The sequence below is a fragment of the Cydia amplana genome, chromosome 6 (genome assembly GCF_948474715.1).
Source record: "Cydia amplana chromosome 6, ilCydAmpl1.1, whole genome shotgun sequence".
Lineage (NCBI taxonomy): Eukaryota > Metazoa > Arthropoda > Insecta > Lepidoptera > Tortricidae > Cydia > Cydia amplana.
In genome coordinates, this window is record NC_086074.1 from 3,039,197 (window position 1) to 3,066,286 (window position 27,090).

General features: G+C 39.9%; 1 protein-coding gene and 1 non-coding gene across 2 annotated transcripts in view; one reads left to right on the plus strand and one right to left on the minus strand.

Moving 5' to 3' along the window:
• LOC134649117 (hemocytin) overlaps positions 1 to 27,090 on the plus strand; it is a 126,209-nt gene that overhangs the window by 33,573 nt on the left and 65,546 nt on the right. The window contains exons 21-40 of the mRNA XM_063503833.1: positions 3,879 to 4,015; positions 5,172 to 5,290; positions 6,584 to 6,734; positions 7,745 to 7,923; positions 11,824 to 12,004; positions 12,996 to 13,126; positions 13,855 to 13,975; positions 14,900 to 15,043; positions 17,381 to 17,630; positions 18,111 to 18,239; positions 18,864 to 19,090; positions 20,069 to 20,221; positions 21,042 to 21,246; positions 21,910 to 22,170; positions 22,238 to 22,399; positions 22,467 to 22,628; positions 23,451 to 23,598; positions 23,659 to 23,767; positions 24,455 to 24,586; positions 25,276 to 25,496. Of these exons, the coding sequence (XP_063359903.1) occupies positions 3,879 to 4,015; positions 5,172 to 5,290; positions 6,584 to 6,734; positions 7,745 to 7,923; positions 11,824 to 12,004; positions 12,996 to 13,126; positions 13,855 to 13,975; positions 14,900 to 15,043; positions 17,381 to 17,630; positions 18,111 to 18,239; positions 18,864 to 19,090; positions 20,069 to 20,221; positions 21,042 to 21,246; positions 21,910 to 22,170; positions 22,238 to 22,399; positions 22,467 to 22,628; positions 23,451 to 23,598; positions 23,659 to 23,767; positions 24,455 to 24,586; positions 25,276 to 25,496 (3,322 nt within the window). The remainder of the gene's footprint in view (positions 1 to 3,878; positions 4,016 to 5,171; positions 5,291 to 6,583; positions 6,735 to 7,744; positions 7,924 to 11,823; positions 12,005 to 12,995; positions 13,127 to 13,854; positions 13,976 to 14,899; positions 15,044 to 17,380; positions 17,631 to 18,110; positions 18,240 to 18,863; positions 19,091 to 20,068; positions 20,222 to 21,041; positions 21,247 to 21,909; positions 22,171 to 22,237; positions 22,400 to 22,466; positions 22,629 to 23,450; positions 23,599 to 23,658; positions 23,768 to 24,454; positions 24,587 to 25,275; positions 25,497 to 27,090) is intronic.
• On the minus strand, positions 8,710 to 8,782 carry Trnaa-agc (transfer RNA alanine (anticodon AGC)). Its single transcript has one exon. It is a non-coding gene; the product is annotated as a tRNA-Ala (tRNA).

The following is a 27,090-nucleotide window of genomic DNA, read 5'->3' on the forward strand; positions in this document are numbered from 1 at the left end:
CTGATCAGCCTGGTCTCTCCACAGAATGAGTTGAAGATGGCGCTGTTGTTCGCTAAGAGAGATCTGCCTATACATCTTTTCGATGTCAGCTGTTAGAACGAACCTATTAGTACGGAAACGCAACAGAATTGAAAGTAGGTCACTTTGCACAACTGGACCTACTGCCTGAATGTCATTCAGAGACTTGCCTGAGCTCGTAGAAGCTGACGCATCATAAACGACTCTAAGCTTAGTAGTTTCCTTTTGCTCACGAATAACACAGTGGTGGGGCAAGTAACACCCGAAACTTGGCCGTTTAACTTCGGTCATGTGTCCTAAATCAGCATACTCCTGCAAAAAATCACGATACTGTTCTTTAACGTTGGGATTTTTATCTAACTTCTTTTCCAAGTTAAGAAAACGTCTCATAGCTATAGGATATGAGTTTCCGAGAGTTTCCTCGGGTTTTTCCTTGAATGGCATCTGTACAGAGAATCGACCATCAGGTAAACGACTAGTATTATCAACATAATGAGTTTCACAAAACTCTTCATCAACAGACAAAGACTTACAATCAGAAGGCAAATCTTCCACCTCCCAAAAACGCTTTAGAGAATTATCGACATCTTGTAGTGACGTCTGGCGCCTTGTAGTGGCTAAATGACAATAAACATTATTAATTTGGTTGTAGCTTTCGCCCGTGCGACCAACTACTAACCATCCTAGCTTAGTATCTTGTAGCATAGGTTTTCCTTCTCCTAGATCTATTTGATCTGGCTTAAGAACTTTAAAAAATCTGTCCCCTGACAACAAAATATCAACCTGATCCGGTTTATAGAACAGCGGATCCGCTAGCTCAACATGCGGCAAATCTAATTTTTCGATATCGATGGCCACATTTGGCACATCATCCGAGATTTCGGGAACCACCCAAAAATTAGCATCTAATTCGTAAGAATTAAAGCGAGACTTGACTTTTAGTTGGATACGTTCAGATATCTCCGTTTTCTGTTTATTGATCCCAGTAATATCAAATGGTTCAATTTTATTTGTAGGTAGTTTTAACTTTTGCTTAAATTTTTCTGAGATTAAACACGATTGACTACCATTGTCTAAGAGTGCACGAGCGACGTAAGTAGTGTTATTCTTAGGACAATATACTTCGACTTGAGCCGTGCACAACATAACCTGACCCGATGCGTCAGCGTCAGTCGACATGTGAACAGAAGTGTTAATATTTTTTACAGAGTCGGTAGGAGCAACATTATTATTACTACTGACGCTGTCGCAATGCAAGAGAGAATTGTGTTTTTTCTTGCAACTGCGACAGGAACCTTTCAAAGTGCATTGAGAACCATCATGTCCCGCGCGTAGACAATTTTTACAAAGTTTATGTTTTGAAACCTCAACAAGCCTGTCCTCCAGACTCATAGTCTTAAACTTGGTGCACTGGTAAACATGATGGTTCTGGTCGCATACCAAACACGGTTTAATCCGTGGTCCCTCGCCAGAAGAAACAAAAGACTTGGTATTTTTATTTTCCTTATAAACAGGTTTACTTTCATTTGACTGATTTGACCGACTGCAAAACATCGTTTCTAATACATTAGCACGATTACGTAAAAACTCTTTAAAATGCTCTAAAGTGGGTACTTCAGAAGAATTTTTATTTAAAGCACCTGAGGGTAGGCACGAAAAATTGCCTTTATACTCTTCCCACTTTCCATTTGTTTTGGGATCTAACTTCGCCGAGACCAAAAAAATCACCAACGGGTCCCAACCCTGAGTTGAAATACCTAACGTATCCAATGAACTTAAATTTTTCGAAACAGTATCAATTAAATACCTTAATGCCTTAAAAGACTCCTTTTGTATAGGATTAATATTTACGATCGCACTCAAATGATTATTTATTAATATATTTTTATTATCGTATCTTTCACACAATGTTTTCCACGCAAGCTCGTATCCGCTGGCAGAAAAATCAATTGACCTTATTGCTAAACTAGCACTTCCTTGTAACGAATTCCTTAAATAGTGGAATTTATTTATCGGCGCAATAGACTCGTTGTTATTTATCAATGACTCAAATAAATCTTTAAACTCTAACCAACGCGTGTAATTTCCATCAAACGTCGGCAAATTTATTACTGGTAGACGAACTGACGAATGTTTTTCATTACAAGAGCTCGACTTAGTTGAGCCACTGTCCACACTATTTTTTGCCGAAAACGAATCAATTATATCTTGCGCTAACGCAATTTGCGAATAGAAAAGACTTTCGGTTTGAGTTCGTTCCGCTATTTGTTCGTCTAAATTAGGGGAAATATCTTCAAGTTGAACTTGGACGGCGTCATAATCAACCATTAATTTACGAAGTCCATCTAATCGCAAACTCAGCTCCTTTATTAATAATGACGTGTGCTCAGACCCTTGTACTGTTTTTACAAAGTCTTTAAAAACGGTCAACTGACTTTTAAGCCCACCGCGCCTTCTATTTAATTTTCTAATTAATTCCTCACCCATTTTAAACAATAAACAATGAGCTAGGTAAATAAAATGGTGCAATCAAACCGGTAACACGATCCAGCCGTCTAGTCCAGCACAGCTGCCGCCGAGCCCGCCAGCAGCACCGGCCGCGTCCGGCGAACCCGTCTCCACAGCGCTCGTACTCGCGAATAGCCCGGAAACCGCGTAGCAACAGGCTCCCGGTAACAGCGCGCAGCGATGTACACTGGAATTTACCACAACGGACTTTGAACCATAGGAATTCACCTCAATGAACTTTGAACCCTAGTCGTAATTACCTATTAAATGCAAATAAACAACTAAAATGCACCTTTAATGAGTCGAAGCAAATAAAATGTATTAAATCTTTATGCACAATAAAGAATAGAAGTAGCAAGCGTGGCATAGAACAAAATTAGCGGTAGGTATTTATTTATAACGGTACCTACAACGTACACTTTTTAAACATTAACTTACTTTGTCGTACTTTAAAATAATAATTACTAGCGTATTGTTATTGCATAAAACTTAATAGACGAGCAACTTATTGATTTATATAGAAATCATTTACCTATGACGAGGCGATAAGATTGAAATAACGGTGCATAAAAAACCGGCAAGCATTATCGAGCTAATTACCGAATGAAACCACTTCTATTTGCAATTTTAAATGCATTGATCTATATAGAAACCAAGCAAAATAACTTAGCGCTCAGAATAGTGCAAATTGGCTAGTACGCATAAAGCTAGATACATAACCTGACGCTTGCAAGTAGGCTAGCACTAATTTATAGCAAACAGAAGTCTATTAAAATTAGGGAACAAAAGGAACGGGCTTACTTCACATCGGCATTGACTTTTGATGTCTATTTCAACTTGTAGTGTTGTAGAATCCAAAGCGCCACGGCAGCAATCCCAGTTTCTTTGTTCTTGTGCAGTCCGTTATTTCTCGGCAGTCGCCATTACAGTCGCTCGAACTCCAACGGTCGCCTCATGACCGTTTGATTTTGAAGAAATGTCACGGTCGCCACATGTCCACGCATGTAGGGGTGGACGAGAAGATCTTGGGGTCGTGGATGAGGTGAGTTAAAATGACACTCGTAGTCCAATACATGCACGTATAATTAAGTACTTTGGTGATACATAGGTGGTAGAATATCACTAGTGGTAAGCGGACGGGCACGACCGTCCGTCGCAAGATTGCTGAGAGAATGGCCGCTGCCGGCCCCGCTTCTCCGCGCCCCGCACCATGCGTTGCGTCGGCGACGGCTCCCGAAGATTCCCGAGCAAAGACGAGGCGTTAACACTGTGTTCTTGTGCGGTGTCGGCATTTACACAAACACTTTTTACACTGTGACATTACTGACGCTTGCGTTTTCTTTATAAAACAGAACTGTCGTGTACCGGCGGTCAGGAATACACCGTGTGTGCTGACAGCTGCCAACGAACTTGCTCGGACGTGGCGCTGTCAGCGCGCGGGCAATGCAAGCCATGCTGCGTGGAAGGCTGCGCTTGTCCCGTTGGTCAGGTATGGCTGTACTTCTGGCTTATGACTTATATGTCCGTGTCAGCAAAACGCTGTTCGTGTTGAGTTACCAACGAACTTGCTCGGACGTGGCGCTGTCAGCGCGCGGGCAATGCAAGCCATGCTGCGTGGAAGGCTGCGCGTGCCTCGTTGGTCAGGTATGTTGTGGTTTATTAATATAAATAAATATTAGGGGACATCTTACACAGATCAACCTAACCCCACACTAAAAGCTTGTACTATGAGTGCTAGGCGACGATATACATACTTATATAGATAAATACATACTTACATACATAGAAAACACCCATGACTCCGGAACAAATATTTGTGTTCATCACACAAATAAATGCCCTTACCGGGATTCGAACCCAGGACCCACGGCTTCACAGGCGGGGTCACTACCCACTAGGCCAGACCGGTCGTCAAGCAAACACCTTGATTACTGAGGGTGGAATACACATTGGTTGCTGACAATACACGTGTACGAATGACGCACTGTCTTGAGGCAATTTGAACCGTGAGTTGAAGACGCTTGTCCCGTTTGTCAGATATGCTGCAAGAATACACCGTATATGCTGACTGTCAACGCACGCGGTACGTTGCCTTGTCGGAATGAAAACAATATAAACCATGCTGTGTTGAGGGATTTGTTAAAAATTTCCTTGTCCTTACTGCTGTTAAAATAAATAAATATTATAGGGACATTCTTACTAAGTCCCATGGTAAGCTCAAGAAGGCTTCTGTTCTGGGTACTCAGACACACATAATTACAAATACTTAAATACGTAGAAAACATCCATGACTCAGGAACAAAAATCTGTGCTCATTATAAAAATAAATGCCGGGAGTCGAACCCAGGACCATCGGCTTCATAGCCGAAAGCAAAACATAAAATAAAGTTTATAATTAATGTTTCTTATGCTCAACTTTTGGAACAAATCAAATTATTTTATTAAATATTTTGATTTTTGTTTTTTTCTTACCACAAAACGGTTTCACCGTGTTGGGGTGGCCAAGGGGTTCAAGGCGTTAGCCCGGATTGCTAAAGACGCCGGTTCGAATCCTGCCTTCACCACTGGAGGGCTTAGTCACTTTTTCTTTAATTTATTTCAGTTTATAGTTTCATGCTCTGTTAAATGTTCTATTTATGTCGCAGGTGTTGGACAGCAACAATGTGTGTGTGCCAGTGGGCCTATGTCCCTGCTTCCATAAGGGTATGCAGTTCGATTCCGGATACAAAGAGGTCAGAGCTGGACGCAGAGAGAGGGAACTTTGGTAAGATTTTTATACACAAACGTAAATGTCATTCCTTTTGCAGTTACTAATCTTTATATACTTAACCGTTTAACCGACCAGATTTTAAATTGCCGCCCAAGGGATTAAGAAAAAAAAACCAAATCGGTTCAAAAATGACGGAATTCTGAGGTACTATACATACAAATAAGTTTTTGTTAAAAAATATATTTTTGGTACAAGCTTTTATCTCTGACTGTATCTTTCATTCCACAGACAACTAATATACTCATCGAGACAATTCTAAAAACCCCAAGCACAATTCGCTTGCGTTGTTTTATCATAGTGTTCCTATGGCCACCTCCTGTCTTCATCATCAGATCAGCTCGATGGTACCATAATATTGCATTGTCACCCGACTTACATATATGTATGTAAATTTTCATATTTATTGGAAACCGGGAAGTGGGTCTTATTTAACCTGCATGATTTAACCCGTACAAACTACATAGGTACATTGCAAGCTAAATAAAAGCTTGTAAAAAAACATACGGTCGGTGATAACCTCCTCCTTTTTTGAAGTCGGTTAAAAACATGATTTTTGCCTTACGACAGATGGGACTTTTAATTTTTTTTCTCAAAAATCGACGGCAAAGTCGACGTTGCCGGTTAAAAAATAGGTCGCGAAGTGCGTAGTTTATGGTCATTCAAAAAATTAAAAAGTTAAAAACATTGCAGTCTCGATTTCGGGACTGCAATGTCGCATACAAATTCCATTATTTAACGAGTTCCAAACTTTTTAAAACTTTAAATGGCCATATCAAATGAAGGCATAGGTCCCATAAACAGCCAAACAGATGATCAGCACTTATTATTATAAAGCCTATAACAGACTATCGCACCGCACCCATAAGTGAGAGCGAGAAACAGATATCTCTTTCTCGCTCTCACTTATGGGTGCGACGCTCCAAGGTCGCGGTGCGGTGCGATAGTCTGTTACAGGCTTAATGTTGGTACCGCGACTATTTAGGTGTCTCAAATAGGTTGGCGTATTTTAAGCAGAAAAATACACTTCTTTTTTTTTAAAGGCGGCAAGCAAATTTTTTTAATGGTTGTATTTTTTTCTGTGAAAATTAGAACGTTGCTTCTGTAAGTTCTGTAAAATATTTCTATTTCTTGCACCATTTTTGAGAAAAGCACTATATATGACTCGGCTGGAAGGCTACTTGCTGGCTTCGGATTCAATTAAACGGACTCCCAAGGTCGTCCGTTTAAAACGAATCCTCAGCCTGCAAGTAGCTACTTCCGAACCTCGACAATAATGTACTATTTTAGCACATGCGTCGGCGCGCGCTGGGAATGCGTGCCAGCCACGACTTACGACATACAGAACTACCCTCCTGCTGAAGACTTGCGAAGCAACTGCTCAGCTGCCAACCACATGGAATTCACTACTTGTGAAGTAGCTGAACCGCTAACCTGCAAGGTAAATAGAGTTTTACTGCCAAGGATAAGAGTTCAGATTCCGAGACTGCCTGCTAAATACACGGAGTTCTATTTGAAAGATCATCGAGACACTTAAGTTCAACGTGAAATGTGATTTAGGTCTTGGTAAACGTTACTTTAAGACCTAAATAGGTAACAGACTAAATAACCTTCGCAGCAAATACATGATGCCTACACCAGCCACTCACGTTTACGGTAAATTGTGCTTTACGTACATTGTTTAGACTAGTTTAGAGCTTCAAACTCCTTGCATTACCGCGTCGAGTTTCTTGTATTCTTGCTTTTTATTTAATTAAATTTTCCTGTTGACTTTAGGCATGAGTTCTTTATTATTTTCCGCTACCCAAGGTTGTCTGGAAGATATCGCTTTTTAGCGATAAGACCGCCTGTTGTTACCTTGTTATAATTTTCTTCTTGATAACTTTGTTATTTTACATGAAAAGTGTACCTATTGTTATTGGAGCAATCAAGAATATTTACTTAGGTACCACGTATTGTTTATTTCGAGTACCTGATAATAGTACATACCAGGGATGTTGCGAATATCCGCATCCGCATCCGCAACCGCGGAACTTCCGCATTATTTTCAACATCCGCATCCGCATAAAGTCGATGCGGATTTAATGCGGATGCGGATGTGGAACAGTTCGGTACAGGAACGTCTTAGCATCGGCGTAAGTGCTAGACTGCTAGGTAATTTAGTCAGCCAAAAAAACCTATTAGAAATTAGCAGTCAAGCGTGAGTGGGACTTAATGTACGGAACCCTTAGAACGCGAATCCGACTCGCACTTGGCCGGTTTTTTGAAATAAAAATTACTAAAATGTAATATGTGACGTTTTTTATGTACCTATCTTGACATCCGCATCCGCATCCGCATCCGCGGATGTGAGGGTTTAAAAATCCGCATCCGCGGATGTCAAAAAATCGGCATCCGCAACATCCCTGGTACATACATACATTTGTATGACATTTGCCTATTTGTTTTCAGAACATGCACCTACCCCCCTCCACAACGACCAAAGAGTGTCGGCCAGGCTGCCAATGCAAGAAGGGTTACGTCCTAGACGCGACCAGCAACAAATGCGTATTGGCTACGGAGTGCCCCTGCCACCATGGCGGGCGCAGCTTCCCTGACGGACACGAAATGCAGGAGGAATGCAACAAATGGTAATGTTTACTTTTCATCATCATCATCTCGCGTTGTCCCGGCATTTTGCCACGGCTCATGGGAGCCTGGGGTCCGCTTGGACCCCTGAAGAAACTAATTACTGGACCCCTGAAGAAACTAATTGGTGACCCTTGGGGGCCCTGGGTTAGAGTGTTAACCACCGCCACATAGATACTTATACTAACCTACTTACTTATAGTTAAACCGAGATAAGTATGCAACGATTTTGCTAGCACACGCAGTGCAAGTGTTATTTATACGTCATAATTTCATCGTGTGCTATCAAAATCGTTGCAGACTTATCTTGGTCTGACTCTATACATATGTATGTAGAGATATGAGGTGAAAACATATCAAAATACCAGTCCGATCTGGACACTATACATATATCGTCAGGTGACAACCAAAACTCACTAATTTTAATTAAGTACTATCACAACAACCTTGCTAGTACGAAAAGCAAAATAAGGAATGTTTAATTCAGTTTTAGGGTTCCCTACCTTAACAGGAAAAAACGGAACCCTTATAGGAGCACTCGTGCGTCTGTCTATCTCCGAAACTACTGGGTCTAAAATTTTGCAAAATATACACAAAATAGTTCTTTACCTGTAGATGACAGGAAAACCTATTAGAAATGTGCAGTCAAGAGTGAGTCGGACTTAATGTACGCAACTCTTGGAACGCGAGTCCGACTCGCACTTGGTCGGTTTTTTTCAATTAGTGAGATTTGGTCCCCTGAGGATATAATAATTTTGTTATTTAAAAAAATAAAAAAGTTAACACTTTGGAGGCGCGGGGTATCGATCCCCGTACCTCTCGCATGCTAAGCGAGCGCTCTACCATCTGAGCTACGCCCCCGTTGAAATCTCATTCGAAATATCACACCACTATACGAGCATTCGCACTTTCTTGCATAAAATACTCCCTATATACAAGTATAATGAGTAATATAAATGTTTTTGGATAATAAATCTTATGTAATTTGAATGTGGGGTGAAAGTGTAATGAAGCGAATGGTGACTTGAAACCTTTTGGAGCTGAATGGGAAATGCTCCTTGGAATATTTAAATATGTGCGTAACGAGGGCATGGCATGAGTGGTGGGGATAACTGACAGAACGGGATAGTCTTATGTATCTTTCACTAGGAGTAGCAGAGAAAGCGCTATGACTGTTTGTCTTTGTCAGAGTCTCATATTTTTTTATTCCCCACCGTAGTTTATGGTGGGATACAAACAATGCGTAAACGTCAAATTGGTGTGAAACATATGAACAGTGCAAAGATTATCAGGAAAAATATTGAAATCAGTGTTTCGTGTGCATGTAGTAGTACTTAACAATTCAACAAATATGGTGAATTGCTCAGTTTTGCGCTGTACAAGTGACTGCAGGCAAAAACAGGACAACGTAACATTTCACAGGTAAATACAGTATTTTATACTTCGGTCACATTATCATGCTTAGTAACAGCATCCTACAATCTATATCAATTAAAATCTGAGTAGAAAAAGCATTTACAGTAAATAATAACTCTGGTAAAAAAATTAACCTATAAATATTTCCTGATAAATTAACCGACCAAATTACGTACGCATATTAACAGTAAGCCGTCACCCTTTTAATAACGTGTATTCAATTTAGTCGCATTGCTATTATTCGAGGGATACCAGCCCGTGATGCATACAATTACCCCAAAATTCGGGTATTTTGTATTTTAATAACATTTTTATAAATAATTTTGCTGTAGAACTGGACATATACGAACAATAAAATTGAACTGTGTTTATATTAGAATGTAAATTATATTTATTTAAGCATTACGGATTCTTTCTAACGTTATTGGGGGTTTTGCCACGACTCAGAGAATCTAATTCTATGATATGCTGCAGGCACTAATTCTTAATTTTGCAATAAGAGTGACAGATTACAAAATGAATATTTCGTTTATTACCTCCAGATTTCCACAAGATGCAGGCACGCGTGCTAAATGGATTTTAGCAACCGGAAGGAGAAACTGGGCACCGACGCAAAACTGCCGGATATGCTCAAAGCATATTACGAAAACCTACCTTTTCTATTTCTTCCTGTGGCACACAGTATGCTAAAAATTCTTTCTTTAGGCGTACTTGTAATATGTATAATGAATCGCTTAATGATATAGACATTTTTGTTCATAGTTTGTCCGTTTTCAAGAACAAAGTTCGGCATATTTTGTTTACTAGTAATTGAAAAATTGTTTCAAGTAAATATTTTGCATTGTTTTCTTACTTTATTTGCGTGTTGTACTCACAACTATACCTACGGGTAATTTATAATTAAGTAACCTATTTACTTTTCATTGTAATAGTCAGCTTAGTAACGTATGAAACTTTAGGCCTATTTTTAGTAATTTTTGTAAGACTTATTTGTAAAAGGCTGTTTGTTTTCTAAATAAATAAATAAAAAAAGAAAATTGGCCCATTGATATTTTATTTATCGCTGCGTCTTCCGTAGGCGAACAACTCGCGAACGTGATTAAAATTACCCCAATATTTGATAATATTGGGGTAATTTTTACCTATATGGTATCCCCGGGTTTGTGACGTCATCTATGTCTATCCCTTACGGGGGCACGCGGTAGGCCACATCTATAGAAATACTACCATCTATGGTGCGTAACGTACCTTTCACTTTCGCACTGGTTGTAATGCGTTGCATGTTTGTTTGTCAATAAGGACACAATATGCTTAGGTATATTTTTAATAATGTGTATGTAACAATGGTCTCTGATAGTTCTATTAATAATTTTTATTCACTTTTTCATAAAATCAAAACTAAGTATTTCTCATATAATCTTACGTAAATTTGACAAATATTCATCAATATATTATATTACTGATTTTATTATATTTTAATTTTAATCATACAATATTATTAGATAAGTATTTTTAATGTCGTTAACGGGTCTAAAGCGATTAATTTTTTTTTTTTTTCTAAATAATTGAAAAAAAAAAACATGTTATCCGACGTTTCAGCCATGTTGCACTAGCTGTGGTCACGGAAGGTAAAATTATTAAATTTAATCGCATTTTAATGTCATTAAATATGTGTACAAAATGCGAGAGTTTAAAGTGTTATTAGATAAATAATTAAGTAGGTCCCTACTACAATCTCTAACGTTGTTTTAGAGAATAAAATCATTTATTTACAAACAATATATATACAGTGTATTACTAAAAGAAATTAAAAACTAGCTTAAATCTAAAATAGGCCCTTGAGGCATTGTACCAAGGATGCTGGCGACATTTCCTCGCTGTATCGCAATGCTGATACGTTGTGCGAGGTAGCCGCCAGCTCTTCGGTCACCAGTTACGTCAACCAGATAGTGTTGTCAAAGTCATTATGTTTACTCGCGGATTTATCTGTCTGCTCCTTTATCTAAGTCGTAAATTTTGTTATTAAATATTATGTAAATCTGGAACCGTATCTAAATTATCTAATAGTCATATAAACAGTCGTAGGTATATTGAATATTTACGGCGATAACTTTTTGAGTTATTGAGATGTCTTAGTGTTTATACAGTTGTCTTGGAAGCTAATCATAATTTGTTACCTATTGTGTTTAGTCAAATGACTCAATATATCTTATATCACAATTCACTACCACTACCCATTACAAGTTCTGTAGGCACCTACATACCTAAATGCGGGTGTACACACTCGCCGAGAGCCTCTCGCCATAGTCTCGGTACCGCTCCGATCCAATCAGGGAGGCGCGAAACGAGACGAATAAGAGCGAGAACAAAAGGCAGCAGCATGTACACATGCGTTCTCGGCCTGTCTCGGGGCAGGCGACGAGTGTATACAGCCGGCATAAAGTACGTAGAACGACTAAATATCAACAGTTTGTTTTAATCCACAGTAAATGCACGAACGGCAACTGGGTCTGCACCGAACTGCAGTGCCCGGGCATCTGCTCCGCGTGGGGCGACTCGCATGTGACAACCTTCGACGGCAGGGAGTACGAGTTCGAGGGGGTGTGCACGTATCTGCTGGCTAAGGGCAGTGCTGATGCGAGTGATGGCTTTGAAGTGCAGATACAGGTACGTACAGTCACGCTCCGTGATTTCGTGGGTCCTAGCTAAATTGGACATTCCATAGCGTAAGTATGGTGAACCAATTAGCTAGGACCCTAAATGGCGTAATAATACCATGTGGTGACTGTACAAATGTGTCTTAGATCTACTAATTAACTCAGACGGTTGACAGAAGTGACCTAAGATTTATGGCTGACTGCGAGTGAGGTTGAAGTTATGCGTTCAACTGATTTGATTTATGCCCATTAAGTAATAAGTAAAGATTTTTTTCAGAATCACACACACATACACATACACACATATTTTTAAAATTACCGTGAAACTTCCTTACAATCCATCTCAGCCGGGCTAGCACATGATTGGCGAGATACTGTCGCGCCAAACATGTGCTAGGCCTACAGAAGTACAGATATAATACGAACCGTAGAGACTTTCAGTGTGATTTCTATTCCGGTGCCAAATAGTGACAAACATTTTATTTTAATATTAAAAAAAAAAACATTTATTTCGGACGATTTAATCCATAGTTGTTAGTTACACAAAAACTTAAATTACTATATTAGTTCCTAAACTAAGATGTTGGGATGTCCAGTGCCTGACTAGTGGACTATCCCACCACCCTGCAACTTTGCGCGCAGCGCCGACGAAACGCGATGCATTAATTGGGCCAAATAAAACGTCACAAAAGTTTCTTGGCTTTAAATAATACTTCCACCTAGCAGAAAACATGATATTTTACACACTTGTGCTTTTTTTAAGTGGAAAAATTACTGCTTGGGAGAGACTTGATCTCACGGCCTCTGGACGCTGGAGTTCAAGTTTCACCAAACACAGTAATTTTTCCATTTTTAAATTTATTCTAAGCTTAATAGCATCGTCCGCAGACGTTTCTGCTTGTTAAAAAATTATGTGAAAAAGTAAGCGTGATTTTAACCGCTCTCCCTCTATTTTGGGCAACAAATAATTCTAACTTTTTAAATTCCCTTTTCGTATTTAGAATGCTCCATGCGGCACGACCGGCGCGACCTGCTCTAAAACGGTCACCCTAAAAGTTGGCAGCGGGAAGAACGAGGAAATAGTCGAGCTTACCAAGGACGCACCTCTGCCAGACTTTTCTAAACTAGAGAGGTACGTTTTTATTAATATACCTACATAGGTATATTCCCGCGCGCGCGCGCGTAGGACGCGCCGCCACTGCTACATACATATGTAGCAGTGGCGGCGCGTCAAACATATCCATAGGCAAGCCGGAGCTAATTTAGCTTACATATTTCCTTTACAACTCTGCTCAAACGTCCAAAAACAGGCAAGCCGGTGGGAATCTTTTGGGAAGGCTTTTACCACTGGTATGTAGTTTACCAAACAAACGTACCTATACACACAAACGCTACAAAATAATGCCAACGGAGTAATAGTGCCAAAGATTCATTGTTTGTGAAAGATTTCAAGCTTAATAAGACAATTTAGTGTTTAAAATTTGACAGCTTAACGAGATGGCGCTGTACGTACATCTCCGTACGGCTCCGTATATTATGCGCCATCAGTTTCGGCTGTCAAACTAGGGGACACGTTTATTTCTTAGACTTTATCTATCAATTTTATCCAATAACTCTTTAAATATATTAAAAACGGGTACTCACGTATTTTATACGTTTTTAATGTTTTTATACGTGAGTGACCCGTTTTTAATATATTTAATATGTCTTTGTCTCACGGAAGTTTTGCGAATAACTCTTTCTTTCTTTTTTATTGCTTATGCATACCTAAAGTCTATTTTTTTATTCGGTAGACTAAAATGACATTTCATAGTATGAAATGTTTTGACTTTTTTGAAATGTTATTTTGTTCCTGTTCAGAATAAAGTTGCGTATCGCCGGTATCTACGTGTTCCTAGACGTGCCGAGTTTAGGCATGAGCCTTCAGTGGGATCGCGGCATGCGGGTCTACGTTAAAGTGGACTCTATGTGGCGTAACAGAGTAAGTATAGCTAAAATATCCTTATTTAGCCAAGAATAAGTCTTGTCTCTCTTGGGTGAGACTTGAACTCACGGCCTCTGGAGGCTCAGCTGGCAGAGCCAGGTGTGGCTCACTGCGCGATTTCGTCGCGTCACTACAAGTACATGCGGCCCACACCAATTTTGGTGTCTAGCCATAGTAGTTGCCGCGCACCGCTACGGAACGGACGCCTGCTCGCGCTTGCGCCACCTAGCGGTTATATCTGTCGTAAAGCGTTTTGTTAGAGAGTGAATCTCTAACAAAACCCTGTACCTAGTACTATTATTTATTCTGTGGCAGAGCGCTGGAGTATCGATCCAGAGGCCGTGACTTCAAGTCTCACCCAAGACAGTAATTGTTCCACTTTTTAATTTATTCTAAGCTTAATAGCATCGTTTGCAGACATTTCTGCTTGTTAAAATTTTTTAAAATATCTTATTTATTCTAAAATAACTTTTTTTAAGTATATTGATCATAATAGACCCTCTTGAAATTGTTTATAAATAATACCTTCACAAACCTATAACCCAATAGCTACAAATTTTACGATATCTGTTGATTCTTTGAACGATCCGGCTATTGAATGAACTTTCTGACGAAGTTCTTTGAATAAAATGCATACTTACAGGTTTTAAAGGGTCGGCGTGTGACACGCCTGGGGCCCGTTCCTCAAAAGCTTGTAACTTGTAAAACAAGTGGAAGTCCCTAGAACACAAAACTGTTAAGTGGAAGTCCCTTTCTAACAAAAGCTATCATAAAGTGACATCCGCTTGTATTACAAGTTACAAGCTTTTGAGAAACGGGCTCTGGAGCCGCAATCGTAAACTACGGTAACTGCCTATCTTCAAGCGGGCTTTACGCATGTTTTCTACTAATGCGGTATAAAAAATAACACTTGTTTCTCAGGTGAAAGGTCTGTGCGGCAACTACAACTCGGATTCGCGCGACGACTTCCAAAAGCCGGAGGGTGGTATTGCCGAGTCATCTGTGCTGATCTTTGCTGACTCTTGGAAACTGAAACCAACCTGCCCCAAGCCTGTGGAAGTCGAGGTATGTATATAACTAAACGGGGACGCCTTGTCTGTAGATTTCTGTACAAAACAGTCTGCCGATTTTTGCGGGGGAAGGGCACGTCAAATGTATACTATAAGAGGTCTAATCATTTTATTAAAACAACGGTATGTGTGATAAAAATACATTTTTCTACTCCAGCACTTAAATGTGTCAATTAAATGACTGACAGTGATATCTAAAGCAATGTCATTTGAATGATTTGTCTATAGGCTCATAAGATGACTGCTAGCAGTCATCTTATGAGTATAATACAACTGCTTTATTTTTTTTAAAGATACAAGTTCCGATCATCTTGATTGAAAGAGGTATGTTTTCATTTACAATAATAACTCTTTTTTTTTAAATAATAACTCTTTTTTTTTTAATAATAACTCAATTTTTTTTAAATAATAACTCTTTTTTTTTAATAATAACTCTTTTTTTTTAATAATAACTCTTTTTTTTTTTTTTGCTGCAGCTGTCATAGAAAAAGTAATGTATGCAACAGCTCATAATTGGTTCTTAAAATTTGCGGGTCTTTTTTTACAAAACTCGACTACGTCTCGTTTTGTAACTTCGACCCTTGAATTTTAAGAACCCTTATTATATCACTGTTGCATAAACTACTATTATTTGGCACAATGAATATAATCTCTTTGAGCCTGATTAACCACACGCACGCGACAGTAGGTATACACTTAGACACATACTATAATTATTATCTCGGGTTCTCACAAAACAAAACGAACTGACCTGCTCACAATTCAAATACCTTCTACCATTTTTAATATTGATCGACCTTATCGTTCGAACGTCACCCCACGAATGATCGTTCAATATTCAAGATGGAGGAATCGATCACGTGACCATTCACGTGATCGATCATTACAAATACTTTTAAAAGTCACTTAGCTTATTTAATCTAGAAAAATGTTTTATAAGTACTAAAAATCTATATAAACCACACAGTATCCTTACAATACGTAACGTAAAAATAGTCATGTCAGATAAACGTCATTCCAGACATTGTGGATGACCATTGGCTGCCCATTTTCGACAGAGGACTCCGTTCGGTTATATCCTCTAAGGCAGTGGTTCCTAACCTTTTCAGTCCGGTCACCCCTATGACTAACTAGGGAACCTAATTTTACCCCTCCTCCCAATGGTAATAAAAAATAAAACGTGTACGTTTGTTGTATTGTTATATTAGGTTAGCTTATTACCCCCGTAAAATATATATATACCAGTTTTACCCCCACGGGGGTAATTACCCCCAGGTTAGGAACCACTGCAAGGTCTATATGGATATATATATAGGTACATACCTCGTAATGAATGAACTATGAAGTGATCAGTCAGCAGCTGAGCATAGTGAACGTTAAGTAGTGCTAGACAAGTGTAATTTGCCATTGGATATAAGTACACAAAGTAGAAAGGAAACCACTAGACTGTGTTGATTCTAATTGTGTAGTATTCTACATGTACCAGAACCTATCTCAGTTAAAACGCGATTTTACAGATCGTATCGGCGGCTTTTAATTCTGGCGCAAAATAAAATTGAGACATTGATACGTAAAATGGCCGCCACTCAACTTGGTAACTTAGTAAGCAGCGCTGGTCTTCCGTTGGACCATCTCAATACCCTTGCAGAGACATTTTTGCTTCACAGGGGATCATGAGCCATTATTCCCAGTACTTGTTCGAGGTGATCACGTTTGTGCGAGACAATATAAATATATTCGAACAAACGAGGCGCCCGAAATGCAATCTCGCCGGCCACCCCGATTAAGAATGATCTCGCATCGGACGGCACTAGCGACAAAGAACCCACGCGTAATAGGACCAAATTTCTATGAACATCTACCCGTTGATTTAAAATCTGAAACATCGGATAACGCCATTGTCCAGCGTGGAGGTAATGGCGGCCAAAAATAAAAGCAAGGAATATACTTTTAGGTTTAACGCTAAGCAGAAGGCTGGTTGGAAAAAGTGATTCTATATACAGGCAAGTAGGTTCTTATATAGCTATCGTACAGCGCCACACTACTGATTACTTATGAACTATTACATATACTGACATACCTAAACTAAGCTGTTGAGCTCGTATGCTAGTACATAGGAGTTTCGGTAGATGTCACCTTATTTACATATTATAGAACTGTGGTCTACCGGTGATTTATATCTAATATCTATTAAGAAGTTTGAGAGCCCTAACCTAGATGGCGTAGGCAAGTAGGTATTGTATTGAATAATACCTATTTGTCTATTCCCTGATAAGATAAGTCTTAACAGCCATGATGCAGCATTACTAATGGTCTTCTAATCCAATCGCAGGACCACTGCCGCCAACGTCCCGAACGTAAAGACTGGGCCACCAGCTCCTGCGGCGCGCTCAAACGCCACCCCTTCACCCTCTGCCACACCGAGGTCCCCCCCACCCCCTTCATCGAGCAGTGCGAGCGAGACGCCTGCGCTTGTGACTCTGGTGATGACTGCACGTGTGTGTGTACTGCGCTAGCGGCATATGCGCATCGGTGTGCGAATAGAGGAGTTGTATTCAAGTGGAGGACTAAGGATAGATGTCGTGAGTACCCCAAATTATGATGCCGTAGATGAATATCGAAGAGATGTAAGCGTAATATACGTCACATTGGACTATTATGATACAGTGTGCATTTCACTGAGGACAAATGCTCAAAGCTTAACGCAAAGGCGCTGCAATAATTTAAAAATAAAAACTACTACCACAGACTAGTTTACATTTGGAATCATTTAAAATCTGTGGATGTTTAACCTCAAGCCCTCTCCAGACTATGTGCGTGAATCGCGGCCCGAAGCCGTGAACGCGAGTGTGGAGTCGATATCGCTGTTTGCGAAAATCGATTCCACACTCGCTTTCGCGACTTCATACTTTTTGTAGTGTTTACATTGACACAACCTGTTATTATAGAGTCTGTGCGAAAAGAGAAGAGTTAGAAAGTATACCCTTATATTCCACGGCTCTTCTCTTTTCGCACAGACTATACTCTTCTTAAGTATAATATCTACATTTTTCTATTAACAGCAATACAATGCGACGAAACTTGTGCCACCTACGACCCGTGCATATCGCCATGTCCCGAGGAAACCTGCGATAACACTTACTACTACAAGGAAATACTGCCTATCTGCCAACGAGACACTTGCGTTGAAGGTAATAATACAACATCCTTGAGCCAGGGGGGGCTACCGCGAAAATCGAAATTCGCAAATTGCGGGGATCAGGTATTAAGAATACAACATCCTTGAGCCAGGGGGGCTACCACGAAAATCGAAATTCGCAAATTGAGGGGATCTTTCTCTTTTACTGCAATGAAGGCGTACCTAATTAGAGTGACAGAGACATGCCCGCAATTTGCGAACTTCGATTTTCGCGGTTATAGCCCAGTAATGTGCCCGTTGAATACCAAGAGACGTCAAAGCGCGGCTACAAGCAAATATCAACCTTCGTACATTCCGACAAGGTTCACGATGGCGCGCCGCGGACAATAGGCGTGTCGGTCAAAGCGTACCTACTAGAATGTAGCCTGCTTAATCCTGACTGCTGTCAAAATTCTGACTATTGCTTTAAACATTTGACCACTTTTGATAGATTCATTCAAGAAGATCACTCCTGCGAACACGTACCCCCATATTCATAAACGTCTGCTAAGTTAATCAGCTGATGATCATCGTTTCGATTTAAAACCTAGAATTTTGAGAGTGACTCAGGAGACCGTAACCATAGCAACGTGTGACAAGAAAAAGTCGATTAACCCATTTAAAATATTGTTAACAGGTTGCAAACCAAAGCCCGAAGAAAAGAAGCAGTGTCCAGAGGGTCAAATTTCCTTCAACATCACATCCAACGAATGCGTGTCTCGCGGCCGCTGCAAGCCCGTCTGCATGACATTACCAGACGGAACACAAATATTGGAGGGGGAGGTGTTAGAGCAGGATGCCTGTCATACTTGCCGCTGCTCTAAGAAGGAAAGGATTTGCACTGGCCAGCCCTGTTCTACAGAGGTGAGTTATTTGGATTTATTTATTTATTTTTTCTACTCCCGTACTTTTATTTGTCATTTAAAGGGTCGTACACACACCTTTAAAACCCTACCTTATAGTTGTCAAGACAAGTCTTTAGTCTATGCCCCAAAAAAGAATTTGTGCATACACGCAGTATCTTTTTGGCGATTTTACAATACTTCGTGTAATGACCACTTAAAAATATTGAATGAAATACAGTGTTGCCAACCTTATTTTAAATGTCATCTCTGACAAATAATTGAACCATAGACATGATTTTTTTAAATTTCATTCATTCATTCATTCTTTTCCCGCCCGTACCCTCCATTTTTGCTACTTCTTGAATTAAAAATATTTGTTAAATTTACAATTTTATTTCAAAGTAAGTGCTTGGCCGTAGAAAAAGTATTGTATGCAACGTTGTTTAACTGAGTCAAAAAATACTCGTGGCGTCTTTATTAACAATTTTCGGCTTCGCCTCAAATTGTTACTCACGCCACTCGCCTTTTTTGACCCCTCTTAAACAACGGTTGCATAAAATACTATATCATATGGCATTATACACTGTGTTTTTAAGTATTAACATGCAAATCTATAGTCTATAGCGTCGCTCGTGAGATCTTTGAAATCCATGGGTGGCCCGTCATACTTGGTTATGGGGTATTCGAAAACCATGAGCTGCACAGTTTGAATAGGGTCTCCGCAGTCGCATTTCTCAGCGTCAGTCCAGCCCCATTTTTTACGCTTTTTGGATAAAAATCAACCTCAAACCAAGATCGCTCTCAATAGGCTCTTTCTATACGCGTCGTCGATAGCATAAGTAGTTCTCGAAATATTTAGCGATGTGGCAGACGGACGGACAGACGGACAGAGTCGCACCATAAGGGTGTGGACCATATTTTTCGAAACATTGAACACACTTTAATCATCAGTTACAATTTTGACGTTCTCAAAACCAGCATGTTGGCATATTCACAGGCCACTCCCCCGCCAGTAGTGATAACAACTCCTCACGACGAAGGTCTCAAGTGCGTCACGGGCTGGACGGCCTGGGTCAACCGCGGGCCGCCTGAGACCACGGCCGATGGACATTCAGTCGAGAAGGAACCTTTACCCAAGTTCAATGAAATGGTAAGTAATAGGTACTGTAGGGTGTGGAGGAGTAGGACATAGCTAAAAAATTTAGCTAGATGCTATGCATCAAAAGCGCAGTGTAATCATGCAAGATGTAAGTCTATTAAAAGGGAAATATCTGGGTGACCGAGCTTCGCTCGGAAAACATATAAAAACTCGAAAATGCGCGTTTTCCCAGAGATAAGACCTAGCTAGATCGATTTTTCGCCCCCAAAAACCCCCATATAGCAAATTTCATCGAAATCGTTAGAGCCGTTTCCGAGATCCCCGAAATATATATATATATATATATATATATATATATATATAAATATATAAATAAACAAGAATTGCTCGTTTAAAGGTATTAGATTTGTTCCTAAATAAAATTTGTGGTTCGTTTATTAAAAGTAGCTATTTTTTTAAACATGTGTGGATCGTCATTACGTTCGTAATTGTAGGCTACGAAACGTTGTGTTGCGCAAGCTTAAGTGAAACAACATTACTGGCCTAGGTCTGCAATAGTACATTACGATACAAGTGCGAAAAGAAGGAAATTCGCAACGAGTGGCAATTAATTGAAACACTACCGAAGGGAGTGTTTAAAATCGACACGAGTTATTACATACCTAGGGCAGTAAAGTAGGTTTGTATACCTACTATTTTTTTGTTAGACGGAGCCGGAAAGCGTCAATTTCATTTAGCGCAGCGGGCCGAAAGTTCACGTTTTCCGCACGGAGAACAGAAAAATACATTACATTTAACTTTTTGGTTACTTTTGATTTTTTTCTTAACATGTTTTGAAAAAAGCACCATTATATTTTTACCTCCGTTACAGCAAATCGGGCAGCCAATGTGCGGGAAACAGAACATGACTCGCATCAAATGCCGCACCACGGTGAACCACCAGACTCCCAAGGCCACCGGCCTGAATGTGGAGTGCAGTTTAGAGAAGGGTCTAGTGTGCAACGAGATCGGAAACACGTGCCCGGACTTTGAGATACAAGTGTGGTGCCAGTGCGAGGCGGAAGATGATGAAAAAGGTGTGTCCTCGGCTACACTAATTTTTGATGAGCGTGTGGTTGTAATTTTTTTTTTTAGTTCAAACCACAGAAAGAATTTCGGAGAAAAAGGGGAGGAAATGGTCTTTTTTCTAAATTTTCTTAAATAACTTCTAACCTATATATTTTAAAATTATATAAAAAAATATATTTCAATTCTCAAAATGAGCTCTTACATTTGATGTAGGCTAGGTATAACACGATATAGTTTGAACATCTTTATTTTTTAACTTTCTCATTCACCCCCCAAAAAATTGTTTAAAATTTATTTGATAGGCTGTGACAGACGGACATACAGACGCACGAGTGACCTTATAAAGGTTCCGTTTTTTTCCTTTTGAGGTACGGAACCCTAAAAACAACTAAAATTCCTTATACTTAATACTCAAACAAGAGTCACCATCAAAACCTTTGATTAAAATAGTAGGTATACGCATTTACTCAACGCAAAGTATCAGATCAGAATTCTAGAACAAAGGATCAATATTGACTATAGTAAAAGTCACTGTATCTTAGCGGAGCAGACGCTATATTTAGAGCTAGCACAACATCTCAACAGGTTTGACTACTAGGTCAGACTTAAATCCTTTAGTTTCGATCTAAAACTAGCTTATTATATGACGTTAAACATGAATTTTCCACCAGGTCGCTCCCTCCCCGAACCCACAAAACCGCAAAACGAGGAAGAAGGAGGGGAAGTCTTCCAATGCCTAAACTCCAACCACCCGAACTACCCTCACCCCAGCGACTGCAATAAGTTCTACGAGTGCACCCCAGATATGCTGAACCCTGCCAAACCCCACGCGGTTCTCAAGTCGTGCGCTCCGGGGCTCATGTATAGCAAGAAGCTGATGGTCTGCGATTGGCCAGCTAGCGTTATTGTGGATAGGCCGGAATGTGGTTCAGGTGAGTTTTTGAGTAACTAATATAATATAGGAATATTAATGGAACCAGCTGTAATCTCCTCACATAGCCGAGTGCAATAAGTTCTACAAGTGCACCCCAGATATGCTGAACCCTGCCAAACCCCACGCGGTTCTCAAGTCGTGCGCTCCGGGGCTCATGTATAGCAAGAAGCTGATGGTCTGCGATTGGCCAGCTAGCGTTATTGTGGATAGGCCGGAATGTGGTTCAGGTGAGTTTTTGAGTAACTAATATAATATAGGAATATTAATGGAACCAGCTGTAATCTCCTCACATAGCCGAGTGCAATAAGTTCTACAAGTGCACCCCAGATATGCTGAACCCTGCCAAACCCCACGCGGTTCTCAAGTCGTGCGCTCCGGGGCTCATGTATAGCAAGAAGCTGATGGTCTGCGATTGGCCAGCTAGCGTTATTGTGGATAGGCCGGAATGTGGTTCAGGTGAGTTTTTGAGTAACTAATATAATATAGGAATATTAATGGAACCAGCTGTAGTCTCCTCACATAGCCGCGTGCAATAAGTTCTACGAGTGCACCCGACATATGCTGAACCCTGCCAAACCCCACGCGGTTCTCAAGTCGTGCGCTCCGGGGCTCATGTATAGCAAGAAGCTGATGGTCTGCGATTAGCCAGCTAGCGTTATTGTGGATAGGCCAGAATGTGGTACAGGTCAGTTTTTGAGTAACTAATATAATACCATTAGGAGTATTGATGGAACCAGCTGTAATCTCCTCACATAACCGAGTGCAATAAGTTCTACGCGTGCACCCGACATATGCTGAACCCTGCCAAACCCCACGCGGTTCTCAAGTCGTGCGCTCCGGGGCTCATGTATAGCAAGAAGCTGATGGTCTGTGATTGGCCAGCTAGCGTGATTGTGGATAGGCCAGAGTGTGGTTCAGGTTAGTTTTTGAGCAAATGCAATTAGTTTAAATGTAGAATAGCACTAAGAAAAAATCATAAATATTGAAGAAGTTTATGAAGAAATTTCTCAGGAAAATAAATGGACCGTGGTCATCGTGGATAGTACTCCGAAAGAAATTTGGAGAAATTCAATATAACTTCGTAATTTTGGAAATATTATTTTCGCAATTTTTGTTAATTTTTTCATCAGATGACAAACATGACACGTGTGCTTCTTGAACTCGTACTTATTCATAACTGTTAACGTGGATCCCTCGGAATTGCCTGCGGAATTTTGCAATTTCAAAAATTTGTCTAATTATTTTGATTAAAATTTAAAAGGATATATTTTACCACAGCCACGACACACACCGCTTCTACCACACCATCCACACCCACAACGCCGAGCGTCTGCCCTCCAGGTCAAGTGTTCAAGAAGTGCGCATACCCGTGCGACAGCCTTTGCGACCACTTCAAGATGGCCGCCGTGAAGAAAGGACAATGCAAGTTTGGAGAGGTACCTACCTACTTATTATAAACACCTTCCACACCAACCACGACAAAAAGCCTCTACCCTCCAGGACAGGTGTTCAAGAAGTGCGCGTATCCGTGTGACAGCCTCTGCGACCACTTCAAGATGGCGGTTGTGAAGAAAGGACAGTGCAAGTTTGGAGAGGTACCTATCTACTTATTATAAACACCTTCTGTCTTCTCTGCCTTCCCGGACAGGTGTTCAAGAAGTGTACGTAGTGCCACAGCCTCTGCGACCACTTCAAGATGGCCGTCGTGAAGAAAGGACAGCGCCAGTTTGGAGAGGTAGAAAAACAAATCCTTTTATGGACCAGGCAATCATTGTACTTAGTCCGAGAAAAATCAACCTACGATCCTTTTTACCTACGATCGTGGGTACAACGAAAAGTGAAACGGAAGTTGAAATTAAAAGATGTTTCGACTCCTGTTTCACTCCCTTTAATGTACAATTCCTAAATGGTAAGTACGAGTAAGTAAGGCTGCAGAGAAAAGGTACCCCTCTGCATACAAATTTCTATGAATTTTTATTTTATTTTTATGCTAAGTAGGTCACACAGATTTAGCAAAAGGGGGAGCCTCTAAATCGTATTGGTATCTGTTATGTAAGAAAACGACGGTTGGATGACAACAGGTTCACGATTGAATGAAAATACGCCCAGTACCTTTAAAAAAATAAACCTTAAGCTTAAGTGGCTCCTGTGGTATGTTGCTTATGTCCATGGGCGACGATGACCGCTTCCCATCAGGCGGCTCGTTTGCTATCACATAAAAAAAAACCTCACGCCGAAAAGTTTGGGACTGTGATTAACTAAAGCTTTTTTTATATTTTCAGAAATGCATTGAAGGCTGCGTGGACCAGTCGGTAGCTAATATAAAATGCGAGTTTTCCTCGCGCTGGCGCGACGAAAAAACGTGTGTGCCGCTCAAAGACTGCACCTGCGATTATGAAGGACAAGTTATTAAGGTAGGTTTAGAAATATTGTTGTACTGTATATACAGGAACACAAAAATACATGAAGCGGTAAAAACTGTATTAAATTAAAAACCGATATAATCTAAAAATGTACTCGGAAATTTAAGACAAAATATTTTTTGTAATCATCCTGGTCACGGCACCACATATTCGACTTTAAGTTTCAGCATTATTTAATTGTTTTTCGTGAAAATTGACTTTTAACCGGTTTTATTTGGGAAACCTGCAGTCCAATCTAATCAATCATCATCTTCCTCGCGTTGTCCCGGCATTTTGCCACGGCTCATGGGAGCCTGGGGTCCGCTTGGCAACTAATCCCAGTAATTGGCGTGGGCACTAGTTTTTACGAAAGCGACTGCCATCTGACCTTCCAACCCAGAGGGTAAACTAGGCCCGTATTGGGATTAGTACGGTTTCCTCACGATGTTTTCCTTCACCGAAAAGCGACTGATAAATATCAAATGATATTTCGTACATAAGTTCCGAAAAACTCATCGGTACGAGCCGGGGTTCGAACCGGCGACCTCCGGATTGAAAGTCGCACGCTCTTACCGCTAGGCCACCAGCGCTTCCAATCTAATCAATAAAGAATCTAAATACTTTTAAGTGTGACTACTTTCTTGAAATTTTAAAATAAACGACGAAATGAAAGCCATGATACAGATATTTTTTTTTTACAGCCGGGTGGTGTAGTAGACCAGCAATGCAAGAAGTGCCAATGCCTCGACAACGCCCTGCACTGCGACACCAGCGAATGCGTGTCCGTCGCTCTGCCCCCAGGGCCCTCGCACCTGCCCATGATGTTCCCGAGGCCCGCCACGCGACCTACCACGGTCACGACAGTGGCGCCATTGATTGTGAAGACCACCGTGTCGCCGCCGCCTGAATGTAGCCCAGAAAGGTTAGAGCACAGAATAACTAATAGTACTACCGTACAGAAAATTCACTCCTTCACAAAAGTCAGATTTAGGTATAAAATTACATATATCGCCGCCTGCTAGCAAAATTGAAACTTATAACCGCGCACGAACCGTGAATCTCCTTTGCGCGCCGCAGTTTTATGACCGAGCTGTGAGTGTCGGCACGGGGTTATCACTTGACAAGTTTTTATACCTAAAGTCTATTTTTATATTCGGTAGACTAAAATGACATTTCATAGTATGGACATCATGTGTCATTTCATACTATGAAATGTCATTTTAGTCTACTGAATAAAAAAATAGACTTTATTACCCACTGATTTATTATTTTTAAGATAAATATGTAGGAATTACAAACGTTGATTATGTAAACATACATTTTTTATCCGGAGATAGTATGTCTGATTCTCACGGAAGTAAGTTTCGAAGCCATTGTATTTTCAATTTTGCGCGAGCGCCACGTGACACTGTGGTGTGGGACGTAAAGACAAACACTATCTCTGGAGTATAGGTTTATTCTGATCTATGATACTTATGCTAGGGTATATATATAGGGTACATGTGAGAGAGTGTGCGTGCACACTACACCTCCATTCCAAAGGAAAAAAAAAAGATTATAAGTTTAAATATATAATAATCTTTTTTTTTTGTTCATATATTTAGTAAGTGTTAATAAGAGTAAATAGGACACAGTTACACAGTTTTAAAATTTATAACAAAAAAATTATGCAAATAAAAATATTGAATTAAAATCTACGAAATATCAATGTAACCCTTTTATCGTTTAAGGTTATAGATTTGAAAAAAAAAATTGCAAAAAGAAAAACCTTAGTCGTAAAACAAAGCAGATATAATTAACATATGACAATTGCAAAAAAAAAACAAAGATAATAAACACAATTTCAGCACGCTTCGATGACGAAACGAAATTACAAAGTAGGTACATTACACAGTTATATACTAGTCATAAGAAAAATAAAAACACAAAGATTTATAAAAAAAAAAACACAATAAAAAAGAAATCACATTATTCAAACATTATCACTATTATAAAAAACAGTTCTTGTCCATTTAGGACACAATACATGTGCCTAATTAGTCAATCCTAGGTAGGTACCTTTACTTTACATTCGGTATTTATCATATTTTAATACATCAATACATCATATTCTCAAATCCATAATTGTTGTTACATACTTGCAAGTAGTTTATTAAGTATTCCGTTTTTAAGACGTCATTAGTGTTAAATTTCACTTTATTTATTATATTATTTTAACTCAAAGTGTGCATCCTGTGTGCTTCACTTGCGGCAAGGGTACACAACGCATTTATTTTGTGGCCGGCCGACCTTAATACACATTTATTTATTTATTTGCTCAGGATACAAGGAATTTATTTATTACGCGCGCACACCTATTATTTCGTTATTTATACACTCAGGCAGTTCTTTTAACACGTCCATACATAAAACCTTCCATGTGTCCAAGGAGTCTCCACGATTGATGCTCGATCGAATCATGGTCAGACGCCAAGGATTCCGTGCCTGCCTTGTATCCTGGCGTACCCTCGCTATAC